This window comes from Ilyonectria robusta (genome assembly GCF_021365365.1).
Source record: "Ilyonectria robusta strain PMI_751 chromosome Unknown BGZ61scaffold_4, whole genome shotgun sequence".
NCBI classification, from domain to species: domain Eukaryota; kingdom Fungi; phylum Ascomycota; class Sordariomycetes; order Hypocreales; family Nectriaceae; genus Ilyonectria; species Ilyonectria robusta.
Window position 1 is genome coordinate 853,620 of NW_025764438.1, and position 13,681 is coordinate 867,300.

Here is a 13,681-nt window from a genome sequence, read left to right on the forward strand (position 1 = left end):
GATGACGAAATGGAATGCGGGGGAATGCCAACCACGCCGCGAGGCCCTCCTCCTTTCTCCCTCCTCCACCTCGACGGCGCCCTCTAGCTTCCCGTCCCTTCGCTTGAAACGCCACTCAGGAGGACGGATGATAGCTGAGCAGTCGGGTGCTCCTTGCTCCCATGTTGTTAGTGCACGACACACCGCTTTAGGGTTCAGTCATGCACCAACTAACCCGCACGACTTTCGGCGCAACGTACTTACTTACATCGCGACCGACGACGACTACATCGGAGCTGACCAGCCTGACATGCAGTTGCCCATCCCTGCCGACGCCTGCGTCACAAGCGTCATATTTCCTGCACACGCACGCAGGATGCCGGTTATTCTGCGTCCCTTTGCTACTTCTCGCTTTCTGTATAACATGAAAAAAGAAAAAAGAAAAAGGATTTTGGCATTCCAACAAAATGCCATTGCTCTTGCGCCATCCATTCTCCTGGGTTCTAGCCATCACACGCTCCGCTATCGCTCCCTCCGATGTCTCACCACTGCTTCGTTGGCCTCTTTGGAGGCCCTTGAACGAGCGTTGCTGTCCACTATCTGACTTGCTTTGCACCGCACGTTGGGTAAAAGAAAAGCAAAACTGTTGGCTCTCCTCGAACCCCACGCATCCGCCGAGATGCCCCATTTCCGGATGGCATCTTCCCGAAACCGGGAAAGCTTCGTTGGTGGAAATACCTGCCTCCATCCACGTAACACGGCAACAACCGCTCACTTCGCGCCAGGGGCAGCTTGGAATATGTTGTATTTCACCGCAGAAGCTTCTTCTCTGGAATGTCTTGCCTTACATAACCCGTTTCCTCCTCGCCCCGTAGATAAGATCGACACAGTCGGAATCGCCAAGCTAGGGCAATGGATGTACCTCACTTCCCCAAGATCGAGTTGAAACAACCCGGGACTACCGGTCCACACTATTGCTAGTGAGAAAACTCAACAGTACCAGCATCAAATCGTAAGAATGAAAATCGTCTCGGTAGTTCTCCCTCATGTCTGGATGCCTAGCTCACCGCAATGCAAGATCATCCTTTTGCGGGTCTTGGCCATTTACAACAGTTACAGGTCGAACCTGTCCCGTGTGGCGCATATTCAGCAGCCGCATGAATCGGATCAAAATGAGCGGCCAACAAAAATCCCATTAAAATTCCTCTCCGTCGTTGGCGAAATATTTTGATTCTCATCCCTTACTGCTTTGCATTGGCACCAACCGGCGCATTCAAACTCCGGCAAGGGCCAAAGCAAGAGCCCAGGCCGCAGCCCGATTCTGATCAGGCCAATCACTACCGGTTGGGCAACAATCCCTCAATGGCGGTGAATTGAAGTCTTGCGATAAGTCTCACTTCAGCTCCTGCACGGGGTTTGGAAGGGAGCTTTTCGACGGCTTATTCTTAGACCTGCCTTATCACTAATCGTCCAGCGCGACTCGACCAGGAGCAGAGATCAGTCAAGTACGAGGGTACGTACCGTTTTTGCAAATCTTCAGCCTTGTGCTGGTGTTAATCATGATTGGTCAAGCGGCTCAATGAACCGCCCCGCGGTGGGGCGCATTTTTGCAAGGCTGTCAATTTTTCCAAATTTTTCTGAAAGCCCACCCATTTCTGCGACCGGCCTCGCCAGAATATACCTGCGCCTACGACATCTAAGATACCCGGAGCCACCGTAGCTCCTCGTGAACAGCCGTGATCTGTTCGCTTCTTCGTCACGTTTCTAAGGCCGAAATTCTGTTTCCAGAAATTCGTTGCTCAAGATGGGCGACATCGCGCAGGTGAAGGTCGTCTTCACGACCTCGGAGCAGGACCTGGTGCTCCCAGAGTCGAGACAACAACTCCTTGTCCCCGCTGGTATGTTGGCAATCATATCCGTACAAATAGCCCCTCCCCAAATTCCCTAATCTGACGCAATTGTCAGACATCAAGCGATATGGCCTCTCCCGTATCGTCAACTCCGAGTCTATGCTCAACACCTCCTCCCCCGTCCCCCTCGACTTCCTCGCCAACGGCACCTTTCTGCGCACCTCTATCGAAGAATACCTCACGACCAACGGCCTCTCTTCGGAATCTACCCTGGTCCTTCAGTACGTCCGCAGTCTGCTGCCCCCGGTCTACGAGGCAAGCTTCGAACATGACGACTGGGTTGGCGGTGTGGATGTCCTGTCGGCGACTTCTGCTGCCGGTATCCTGGCCGGCGATGCCAATGTGCGAGAGAGAGTGGCTAGTGCGTCCTATGATGGCCTCGTGAGAGTCTGGAATCCTTCTGGCGATGCAATTGCGATATCCAAGACTGGTGGCCACACCCAAAGAGTCAACGCTGTCAAGTGGGTGTCACAGAAGCAGCTCGTCTCGGCCGGATTGGACCGAAAGGTCATCGTCTGGGACTACAGCGAATCTGATGATGGTTTCTCCGGCGCTCTCAAGTCCAACATGGAGCTCTGGGGGCATGAGAAGGATATTCTCAGCCTCGACGTCAACGGCGCTACCAAGCGAATCCTCACAGCCTCTTCCGATGGCCGCATTGGTCTGTGGTCGTCTTCAAAACGCACCGCGCCCCAAGCCGACCCCGAGAGCTTGCCTTCAGCACACAGCACCAAGCGTGCTAAGATCTCGAGCGCGGCCAACACCGCTCAGCGAGGCCCCCTTGCCATGATCTCCGTTCACGACGACCCTGTCACTGCTGCTATTTTCCACCCCAACGACGCGACTGTGGCCTACTCAGCCTCAAAGGATCACACCGTCAGGACTCTCGATTTGACCACACAGCGCGAGGTTAGCCGGTTAACGACCATGCACCCTATCCTCTGCGCAACCGCCCTCCCAGGCTCCTCGCTGATCGCCGCGGGTTCATCCGCTCGACACATCACGCTGCTGGACCCCCGTGAGTCCGCTTCTGCCACTTCAGCCATGACGCTGCGCGGCCACGTCAACATGGTCGTGTCGCTGGCGCCCTCGCCCGAGAACGAGCACTCGCTTGTATCCGGCTCCCACGACAGCACATGCCGAGTGTGGGACTTGCGCAGCGTGCGCAGGGGAACCTCTGAGGAAGGCAGCGGTAGCGTCAGCGAGCCCGTGTATACCATTGGCAGAGAGTGGCTCAAGGGCAAGAAGCTGCCGCCGTCAGGCGACGGTGCCAAGGTGTTGAGCGTGGTTTGGGACAAGACTTGGGGCATCGTGAGCGGCGGCGAGGACAAAAAGGTTCAGATCAACCGAGGAAGGGGTCTGCTATCCGAATAGATTTAGACATGGAAAATTCAATGGCGAAATCGGTTATGATAACAAGAATCCAAGGGTATCCTTTTCTATCCCAGCAAGCAATTGCATTCCGCGAGTGACAGCATCCAATAGCACCAAGGCATTTCGTCCAAATGATACGCCAATACAAATTCTCAAGTCTCCTTCGCCATCTGGGCCTCCTGCATCAGCGCTTTGTACTTTCCCTGAAGAAACGAGTTCGCCGAGAGAAAGGATAAAACTTCGCTTCTCAGTCGCTCCTTAGAGAATGGTAACTTCTCAAAAGCGATGGCGTCAAGTATATACGTCACGACTGTGTTCGTTTTTAGAGGCGGTTCGCGTAGAAGTTTGGCGATAGATTCGGGTTTGAGATTTTTATTACCGTGCCAGATGTAGTAGGTACGGAGGGCAGAGGGGGACACTGAGAGTTGTTTGTTCTTCCGTGAGCGGTATAATTCGAGTTCGACATCGGCAGCAGTGATGCGAGAGTCCCTTTCTTTCAGTTTTGTCTTTGGTTTAGGGACTGCGATGATTTCTTGGGGCTTTTTTGCTTCAGCCACAAGTTCCGGCGCATCTTCAACCTCTGTGATGGACAGATCGATCTCCGCGCCGTCATCGATATCGACCACCTCCGCCATTTTGATTGGCAGGCGTTTCTCAGCGAACTCTGGTCGCGGAGGACACGGGTCGAGATTCTCTCGCTCCTGTTCCAAAACGTGGTATAGCTGAATCCCAGCGTAGGCATCTGAAGCGGAATCTGATTATTATTAGTAAGTAGTAGCGAGAAGTTATAGGTTAAACTTACACGATATCTGGGCAGCATTCAGGGCCTTCATCCAGTTGCTTGTGCGGACTGATGGCCCCTTATACAAGGGAAGACGAAGACAATCCTGTACCTGGACAGCCATAGCAACAGGAACCCTGTTGACAATATTCAACTTGTTCTCTTTTGAGTATTTGACAACTTTGTAGAGATGGCTAAGCTCGAAGATGCCCTTTGTCTCGATGTCGAAAAAAGTCTTGAGCCTTGTGCAGTCGCCCTGGATGTTTACGCCGGCTTTAGTCACGCCCTCATCTTCCATAATCTGTCGGAATATCGGGCCAATAAAGTCGTCTTTAATAAACAGGGCGACGTGAAAGAGGGCTATGCGGCTGGGACTCGCGATTTGGATGAGAGAGACGTTTTGGCGAGGCCCCGCAGCTTTTGTCACATAAGCCATCCATTCTAGGTCGAATCCGAGCACCTTCTCGCCTAGGAAATACTGCTGGCAGACGTGTTCCATGCTGTGTTTGCTCGTGCAGTAGTGGACTTTCACCTTCTGAACTGAACCATCACTGTGGATGCGTTGGTACATGTCATGAGACCAGAAGGATCCAAGGGTGCCCTCTTTCTTCTTCCGAGCAGCTTGGAATAGCTCAGAGGAGATGTTGTAGTCCAGGGAAGTCAGTGGGGGGAGAACTTCCTTTTCCGTCTTGGCATTGTCCTTTGTTTCAGTAGAAGGATCACTTGTCACTTTTGTGATATCCTCGGGTTTCTGGGGTTTCTGGGGGTCTTGGATGCCTTGTGCTAGCCGCGCCGCGGACGCCAGTACATCTTGTTGATCGAACCATTCGGCAGCATCAAGTTCGAACTGCTCATCGTCGCCAAAATCCTCCAAACCAACATCAATGGGTTGGACGGAATTTCTGGCGTTGAAGTTTGTGGCATGGAGAAATCGAGGCACATCTAGGAGGGGGTAGAGGGGAGGGGTTTTGCTCCTCGGAGAGAACCGGATGCCACAGGTTGGATTCCATAGTTGGTTTTGAGAGGGGGACGACATGGTGGGTTTGTATCGTCTAAATTCATGGCTGTGTCAGAATAACGGTTGGGAGAAGAGGAACGGCCAGGCGCCATCTAACCTCGTATGTGACAACAGTGGATGAGGTCTCTTGGCGGGTCTGATTACATTGCCAGCAATAGTCGCCCGTCCTTTGTGATAGGTCATTGAAGAAGATGATGAAGATCCCGCCGCAGTCAGCACTGAATGGCCATCGCGACAAATGACCATGACCTGAGCGTGCGCGCGCTATATTGGACCCAGGCAGCCACGTCCTGAACGGGGTCGATGTTCGCTGCTGTTATTCACGACCATTGGCGTGGCGTCGTCTGTTGGTTGACGCATCTGCTTAGTCAGGCCCGCGGGCTCACGTGGGGACGTGCTCACCTCGACCCTTGCATCTCCATCCCACTTTGCGACAGTTTGGGCGACATCGACGGAATATTCCACGACAAACAAGGACCGGCGATAATTCAGAGCTGCAGTATTTCCAAGGGACGCCTGACCGAGGACCTTTGAGTGTATCTCGGACAACTGACCGTCACAACACTGCCCGACCGCCAATATCTGATCCACACAAACACATTCGCCATGGCTTCTCAGTTGCTGCCCCTCGGTGAGCCACCCGCAATGGCGGCACCCAGCTGGCGCATCTCTGCATCCGCTAACATTTAGCCAGAGCTCATCGACAAGTGCGTTGGCTCCAGGATCTGGGTCATCATGAAGGGAGATAAGGGTGAGACGAACCGCTCAGTTGTGTTCCTGCCGTTGCTGATGGACTGTGATAGAATTCAGTGGGACTCTCCTTGGTTTCGATGACTACGTCAGTGAGTAATAACATATGAATCACTCACATGTTTATATACTAACTCATGGCAGACATGGTGCTGGAGGATGTGACTGAATTGTACGCACCGACTTCTCTATACCGTGATCCCGGCAAATGAGACTAACGAAGCAGTGACTACTCTGGAAATCATAACAAGCTACCCAAAATCCTATTAAACGGAAACAACATTTGCATGGTACATCCCTCGCTCGTATCTACCTTAGATGACCTATATGCTAACTGTCGGGCCTCAGTTGATCCCCGGAGGTGAGGGGCCAGAGGGAGGTGCTTGAACGATAAGATGAACGAGATGAAAGCATCATATCGAGCATAATCTACCTCGGGATTCAAATGGGATGAGAGCCACACAAAATTGAAGCCTCTCACGCAATGTGTGCCAGTGTTACTTAACATGTAGCTTTTGAGCATACATATGTCGCTCATGCATCCGCGCCAAAACGCGCAACAGCCGCAGGATAATGAATCCTTTTGATCTTGAACTCGTATCGTTTTCCCAATTTTTTACTGAAAAGAAGTAACATTAAGTCCCCAACGCCTGCCGCCCATGGAGTCGTGTCCACGTAGGGATGTCCATTCTGTCATTGCTCCGCTTAGTGACCATTCTGCATATTGCCCTGCTCTCCTGTGTTGGTGATACGTCTCAGCTCCCACTCTCGTGTGAACTCTTGATGCAGCATCTCGAGTTGGTTGATGAGTTTCTCACAGACGGACGTAAACACGTCGCGGGGCGTGATGGTGCCATCCGTCTGGACACGGATGAAGAGCTCCGGGACGTTGGGGTGAGCAACTGGGAAAAAAGGTGAGCGCGTGTGGGAATTCAAGATGGCGGCAGTGTTCACTCTTATATCCGGCCATGTAGACATTAGGATGAGCCTTGAGATGCTCGGAGAGAAGGTTACCGAGGGTGTGGTCCTCCTTCTTGAGCACGAAATCGGAGGTGTTAGACATGCCTGTCGCACGGTGTTAGGATGAAGTAGCAGTGTCCTGGGTGTAACCCACCAGAGTAAACCTTCTCTTCAATCTTCTTCTCGCCGTCTCCGAGGAGGAAGAGCTCGAAACTGTCTCGGACGTCAGCTTTGGTCCTTAAGATGTCACTTCAAGAAACATAACGGGTCGTCCTGAAGGTTGAAGTGCTTGGGGTTTCCACCGGCCATGGTGATAATAGCAGTTCCTGGTTCGAGCGGAGTGGAGGGAGGTAGCAGGGAATGTGTGTCGATTCTAAAGCAGGTGTTTTGGTGAAGATAGAAAGCCGTGTTGAGGCGAGATGATTGCTGGCACCTGGCACCACCTGGCAGGAGTGGCAAGTGACGAGCAGGTTATTAAATGCGACCAGAGTGGACATCAGCAGGCTCAGCAAACCCTCTCAATGGGGGATCTGAGCACCCAATCTGGTTGTTTGCACCAATAAAGATGACCTGGGTATGAACGACTTGTTTGGAGGTAACTGCTGTCACCTCTCCGTCCATCCCGGAGGCCTGCGCCGGTCGATTCGCCGGCTCTGGGTCAAACCCTTCTTCCATGGGTTTTCCGGGTCCAAAGGAAGCGGGAGGCCCAGGGTGTTGGCGATAGGCTATGCGAAGTGGCCGTTTGTCGCCAGCATGATTGCATGGTAGTACAACAACAGTCAGGTGTGATCCCAGCATCCCACGCGTCCTAGTGGAAGAATACAACAATCCCATGGAACAAGAACAGACAACATAGGAAAAATTCTTCGGCTTACCGATCTGGGGCGTTCATCTTGTCGGTTTGGGCTCACCAAAGCTAGAAGTCGTCGTAGGGTGGCAAGGCGAATCGGAGGACGGACACCGCAAAGAACAGGTTTCCGTCGTTGGGTCGAGAGATGAGCAAACACCGAGCGGTGGGGGAGGTTTCCGTGAGATATCTAACTATGATCCAAAAAAGAAGAGCTTGTGATTAATTCAACAGATCTCAAGCATCGGCAATACTACAGTGAATCCAGAATGAATGGACAAGGTTGTGGCCATCGCTGTGCCTGGTCACAAAGACGACAAAAGGCTAATAGTCGGCTAAATCCGCTAGCACCCTTGCGTAGCACACAAACTCCAGTGACAGAGCTCAGACTTTCCCATTGTCCGTCAGCACTCCCTCAATTAACCAAAATGCGCAGTGATTATTCATTCTTTCAATCTTTACATTATTATCCTCGAACCATGCTAGTTGCGGTCAATGCCGCGCCTTCCACCATCTTTATTTCGGCATGCTAAGCGGCAATCGCCCCACCTTGCAACACTTCTTCCTGCTTGTCATGACCTCGAATCCGCACGCAATGAGCTGCGATGGATAAAGGACCATGTTGATGAGACCTGCAAACACTATAAACCTAGGCGCGTGGAAGAACTGTGTCGGCAAAGGGGAAAGGGTGTCCCTTTGCAGTATGTGCTAGGCTCGCAGCCATTTGGCGCACTAGACCTCAAGTGTAAACCTGGTGTCCTCATCCCCCGGCCAGAAACTGAAGCATACACATTTCACCTAATAGACCTCATCAAGTCGGGCAGGTTACTGGGTTCCCGGGTTGATCATAATAAGCATGGGCTTAATTTGATCGACTTCTGCACGGGGACGGGTTGTATCCCACTCCTCTTGTTTTCGGCCTTGCAACGGTTGGTCAAAGACTTGCATGTTCATGGTGTCGACATTTCCCCCTGCGCAATTCAGCTTGCGGAGGAGAACATTGCTCGCAACCTTGAACTGGGAAATATCTCCGAGCCAGGTACGGAACAAAGTCTCACTATTTCCAAGGCGGATATTTTTAGTAACGGCGACATCCAACGTCTCACGGGTTCTCGGTGGGATCTCCTCATCTCAAATCCTCCTTACATCTCACGGGATGTCTGGAACCATGGCCGGGGACAGCTTGGATACTCAGTCCGCAAGTACGAGCCACGACTAGCTCTTATTCCCGACAACCATCTCCCTCGCCCTATCGGATGCAGCCCCGAGGATGTATTTTACTCTCGACTTTTGGATATTTCTTCACTCCTACGCCCAAAGGCCATCCTCTTTGAGATTGGGAACGAGAGTCAAGCCCGCCGCGTCTTGCAACTCTACTTCAAACACGGTGTTGCCAATACTTCACGAGTTGAGGTCTGGCGCGATTGGCCTGATTTAGAGGCTAGCGCGAATGAAAACTCTTCTGTAGAAGTGGCGACACCGAATGGTCAGAGCAAAACTGTTCCGGTCAGAGGAAGTGGACTGATACGATCACTCCTCATTCAGTGCTCAGATGAGAGCGACCAGGACGATGGGAGCATTTCTCAACTACATTCTTCATGTAACCCATAAACATGTAGTATACTCAATACCCATTGATATTGTAGCGATCTTGTTTGTGTCATGAGGTTTTGAATTCATCATAGAGATGTGTCCGAGATCGCCACTTGCGAGTCAAGTCTCTCGGCACCAATCGGATTGACAAATCTGGAAACCTTCCTCCTCAACGGAGATGGCTGCCGACCCCAAAAAAGAAGCACGCATGAAGATAGATGCAAAATGAAACAGGACTCGATGAACGTAATAATGGAGATATTCAACAAAGCCAATGGCACTATATGCACTGGACAGATTCGCGAATTAGTGATGGGTAAACCAGCAATTTGCAGGCATCTACTCGCTGACGTGCTACCCTGAACCGGCTCTTGGCGAACCCCGACGTCTTCCGAGGGCACGTGATAGCGCCCAATTTTCGAGCTAGCAAGGTCGATGGGTTCATCGCCAGAAGCTTCCACTTCTGTGGTGTCATCAACAATTCCCCCCCATTGGAGCCAGGAACTTTGAGGACTCGCTATATTCCACCGAATTCTGCTCGATACCCAAGTGCGAGACCGTTCCGGCTTGAGCCGCGATCCCTCATGAGATAGCAGGCCGCCTGCGCATCTCTGCCTCCCACGACTCCGGTGGTTCCGCACTTGCGCCAGCCTGGAAGCCCGTCATGTCGAGATATCTGCGACAATCGAGCCAGCTCGCGCGGGTTGTGCGACTGTCAGCACAGCCTGCACTCCGAATATGTGCACGACCATCTATTCTCACCAGATCGATCCCCGCAACAAACTCGGCGGCATTTGCGATCCGGGCGAGGAGAGCGTACTCGTCTCAGCCCACCCCACCTGGCCAAGAACCGCGATCGAATAACGGCAAGGGCACCAACAAGAACGACATCAACCCCTCAAACCAACAAAATGCCCAGGCACCGAAGCCACCGCCTCTGCCCGAGGGCTGGATTCACCTAGCGAAGGAGGAGATTGCCCACCTCGAACAATTTATTGGCAGGATCCCTGAGGCTCACCGACCCATGGCGAAGAATATTCTGAGTAAACTTCAACAGACAGGAGCACCTCCTGAGACTCGAGACTTACTCACCAAGTTGCGCAAAGGGGAAGGAAGCCTCACAATTCTGGACAAGGGAAGACTTATGCGATGTATCTACATGATTACGGAGCGAATGGTCGAGGTCGAGGAATATGAGGACCGGAACGGTTCCTTCTCGTCATTCCGGATGGATGATGAGTCCAAAGCCAAGGGTCAAGCCAAGGAACAGCAACAAGAAGGCGCTTCCAAGGAGGACGGAACCGACAATGTCAAGTCGAAGGAAACCGACCCCAGCAAGCAAGGTGGTAAGCCGCCCAAGAGCGAGAGGAGTGGGTGGCTTGAGGCCATTCAGACTGGTATTGCCATTGGTGTCACTGTATGGATTGCGGAGCTCATCGCCAACCCTTTCTCGGAGAAGGAGATTACTTGGCAGGAAATGAGAAAGGCGTTCCTCGACAAGGGACTTGTGCAGAAACTGGTGGTTATCAACGGATCCCAGGTCCGAGTTGAGCTCCATGCGTCGGCCTCCGGTACCGCCAGCGACTCCGGCCAGACCCCCAGGAAAACCTATGTTTTCTCTATTGGATCCGTCGAGTCTTTCGAGAGGAAGTTGGAGGAGGCTCAAGACCAGCTTGGCATACCCCCTTCAGAGAGAATCCCCGTTAGCTACGAATCTGGTGGTGGCACTTTCGGCAACCTTCTCCTCGCCTTTGGCCCGACACTCTTGTTTATTGGACTGATTCTCTGGACCCAGCGGTCCATGGGCGGTCGCGGTGGCGCCAGTGGCGGCATGTTCAACTTTGGCAAGAGCAAGGCCAAGAAGTTCAACGCCGAGAGTGCGGTGAAGGTCAAGTTCGCAGACGTGGCTGGCCTGGAGGAGGCAAAGATGGAAATCATGGAGTTTGTCAGCTTCCTCAAGCAGCCCGAGAAGTTTGAGAAGCTGGGAGCCAAGATTCCCCGAGGCGCAATCCTTGCCGGCCCTCCTGGTACTGGTAAGACACTGCTTGCTAAGGCCACGGCCGGCGAGTCGGGCGTTCCCTTCTTCAGCGTGAGTGGTTCCGAGTTCGTGGAGATGTTCGTGGGTGTTGGCCCTTCTCGAGTGCGAGACTTGTTCGCCGAGGGCCGAAAGAACGCACCCTGCATCATCTTCATTGACGAAATCGATGCCATCGGCCGAGCGCGTCAGGAGAGCGGAAAGGGATTTGGCGGCAACGACGAGCGAGAAGCCACCCTCAACCAGATTCTTACCGAGATGGACGGATTCAACACACGGGAACAGGTTGTCGTTTTGGCCGGTACCAACCGAGCGGATATGCTCGACAAGGCCTTGATGCGACCTGGACGATTTGACCGACACATCTTCATCGACCGACCCACGATGAAGGGACGACAGGAGATCTTCAAGGTTTACCTGAACAAAATTGTGACCAACGAGGATCACGAGTTCCTTGTCGGCCGACTTGCTACCTTGACCCCTGGTTTCTCTGGAGCCGACATTGCCAATGTCGTCAACGAGGCTGCACTCATTGGTACGTCTCATATGTAACCATCACGCAGAACTGAGTCACTGACATGAGAATAGCTGCCCGAGGGAATGCTGATGATGTCAAGATGGATCACTTTGAGCGAGCCATCGAGCGAGTGATTGGCGGCCTGGAGCGCAAGTCGTTGGTGCTAAAGCCTTTGGAGAAGAAGACGGTGGCGTACCACGAAGCTGGCCACGCCATCTGCGGTTGGTTCTTGGAGCACGCGGATCCCCTCCTGAAGGTGTCGATTATCCCGCGAGGCCAAGGCGCGCTTGGCTACGCCCAGTACCTGCCGCAGGACGCCTACTTGATGAACACCAACCAGCTCATGGACCGTATGGCTATGACGATGGGAGGTCGTGTGTCCGAGGAGCTCCACTTCCCCACCGTGACGACAGGAGCCAGTGATGACTTCAAGAAGGTTTCACAGATGGCAAGGAACATGGTGACCCAGTGGGGAATGTCGGAGAAGGTGGGACCAATACACTTTGAGAACGACCCGAACCGAATGCAGAAGCCATTTGCCGAGTCCACAGCTCAGAAAATCGACCAGGAGGTGTCGCGAATCGTCGAACAGGCTTACCAACGGTGCCGCGACCTCCTGACAGAGAAGAAGACGGAGGTGGGCGTGGTCGCGCAGGAGCTGCTCAAGAAGGAGGTGCTGACGCGAGACGACATGGTCCGCATGCTGGGCAAGCGACCGTTTGACGATAACGAGGACTTTGAGAAGTATTTCGGAGGAGGCAAGGAGCAGGGCGCGCCGCCCCCATTCTCAGAGGAGACGGACACGCCCAAGGAGCCGCCGACGCCGGCCCCAGCGTTCAGAAGTATGCAGGAGGATGCGAGCCGACGGTAAGGTTCCCAACTTTCAAGGATGAACACGTATCGTCGTATTCTCTGCAAAGTGGGCCATAAGGCTCATTGTTCGGGGTTCGGGGCCCACGGCCCACGAGAGGAGAGGAGATAGGATATGGATCATGGGGAACTTGAGGCAAGGCGGGGATTGGCTACGGCGTTGGACACGGCACGGAGCATAGCCACCTCGACGAGCCGGGACAAGAGGCGGCGAAGGGAAATTGGCTGGGCGAGGCCGCAGCGGCAGCACACAGAGGCACTCAACTCTACCTAACACCTACTCGGTTCCGTCGAGTGTATTTCAGCAGATGATCTCGGAAGCTCGGGGATTAGGAAAAGCTTCCGGTGTAACATGTATTTTAAAGGGGGGATAGAACTGTAACACCTTGTCAATACGGCTACACAAAAAACAAAGATGGACAACCGAGCACAGTACCGGGATATAGCCGCCTGTGAATAAGAGGAGCACCACGGGGACGCCGAAGGTGTAAAACTGTATCTGTTGTGTGTGTGTTACGTGAGCATCGGTGAGAGGACGTTATTGGAATAGCTGCGGCGCAGCAATTGCACGGCCATTATTATCGGTTCGAGAAGAAGGCCACGATGGCATCATTGAAGATTGGTCAACAGCATCAGCAAAACCCAATTGGAGTATCTTCGCATAAACCTAACGAGAGACGTGACGTGGACCTCCTGATATCCTATGGTTTGTTGGATAGCGAGGATCGCTGACTGAATCGTGAGACACACGCTGATTGGCTGGCAAAGTTCCCCCCGGTGAAGGAACTTTCTGGTGTGTTTGCGGGTTGGGCTTTTAATAGAAGTAAGTGGAGGAGAGCGTAATAGGAACCCTCTTTTTTTTTTCCTTGGGTGGTTTGTCTTGGGTGCCTGTTTGTGTTATTTCTCACCGTCTCGGGGCTAGTTCGAAATGCCGCTCCTGGCTTGACAACCCGAGGAATCGGATGCTTGTGAGGTGTGGGTGTGTGTGCATGCACCGGTGTTCTGTTGGTCCCCGGGGCCGGCGGCAATGCGGCTAATGGAAAAAGG

At 53.0% G+C, this 13,681-nt stretch overlaps 6 protein-coding genes across 6 annotated transcripts; 4 read left to right on the forward strand and 2 right to left on the reverse strand.

Moving 5' to 3' along the window:
- Positions 1-1,783: 1,783 nt before the first annotated feature.
- BGZ61DRAFT_344008 (WD40-repeat-containing domain protein) lies at positions 1,784-3,263 on the forward strand (the record flags this gene model as incomplete). Its single annotated transcript, XM_046239654.1, has 2 exons — positions 1,784-1,897; positions 1,953-3,263. 2 exons carry the CDS (start codon positions 1,784-1,786, stop codon positions 3,261-3,263), a joined length of 1,425 nt encoding a protein of 474 aa, XP_046108312.1.
- Positions 3,264-3,415: 152 nt separating this feature from the next.
- Positions 3,416-5,080, reverse strand: BGZ61DRAFT_344039 (ribonuclease H-like domain-containing protein; the record flags this gene model as incomplete). The annotated part of the gene is made up of 2 exons (XM_046239657.1): positions 3,416-4,017; positions 4,066-5,080. 2 exons carry the CDS (start codon positions 5,078-5,080, stop codon positions 3,416-3,418), a joined length of 1,617 nt encoding a protein of 538 aa, XP_046108313.1.
- Positions 5,081-5,668: 588 nt separating this feature from the next.
- On the forward strand, positions 5,669-6,199 carry BGZ61DRAFT_528807 (LSM domain-containing protein; the record flags this gene model as incomplete). Its single annotated transcript, XM_046253311.1, has 6 exons — positions 5,669-5,693; positions 5,757-5,813; positions 5,866-5,904; positions 5,957-5,984; positions 6,039-6,102; positions 6,161-6,199. 6 exons carry the CDS (start codon positions 5,669-5,671, stop codon positions 6,197-6,199), a joined length of 252 nt encoding a protein of 83 aa, XP_046108314.1.
- Positions 6,200-6,517: 318 nt separating this feature from the next.
- BGZ61DRAFT_528808 (DNA-directed RNA polymerase) lies at positions 6,518-7,081 on the reverse strand (the record flags this gene model as incomplete). Its single annotated transcript, XM_046253312.1, has 4 exons — positions 6,518-6,714; positions 6,767-6,877; positions 6,927-6,985; positions 7,038-7,081. 4 exons carry the CDS (start codon positions 7,079-7,081, stop codon positions 6,518-6,520), a joined length of 411 nt encoding a protein of 136 aa, XP_046108315.1.
- A 943-nt stretch (positions 7,082-8,024) lies between these two features.
- BGZ61DRAFT_413655 (S-adenosyl-L-methionine-dependent methyltransferase) lies at positions 8,025-9,479 on the forward strand. The gene has a single exon (XM_046243311.1). It carries the CDS (start codon positions 8,115-8,117, stop codon positions 9,228-9,230), a length of 1,116 nt encoding a protein of 371 aa, XP_046108316.1. The 5' UTR covers positions 8,025-8,114; the 3' UTR covers positions 9,231-9,479.
- Positions 9,480-9,876: 397 nt separating this feature from the next.
- Positions 9,877-12,635, forward strand: BGZ61DRAFT_344684 (peptidase family M41-domain-containing protein; the record flags this gene model as incomplete). Its single annotated transcript, XM_046239724.1, has 2 exons — positions 9,877-11,782; positions 11,836-12,635. The coding sequence occupies 2 exons, from the start codon at positions 9,877-9,879 to the stop codon at positions 12,633-12,635; spliced, it is 2,706 nt and encodes a 901-aa protein (XP_046108317.1).
- Positions 12,636-13,681: the final 1,046 nt, after the last annotated feature.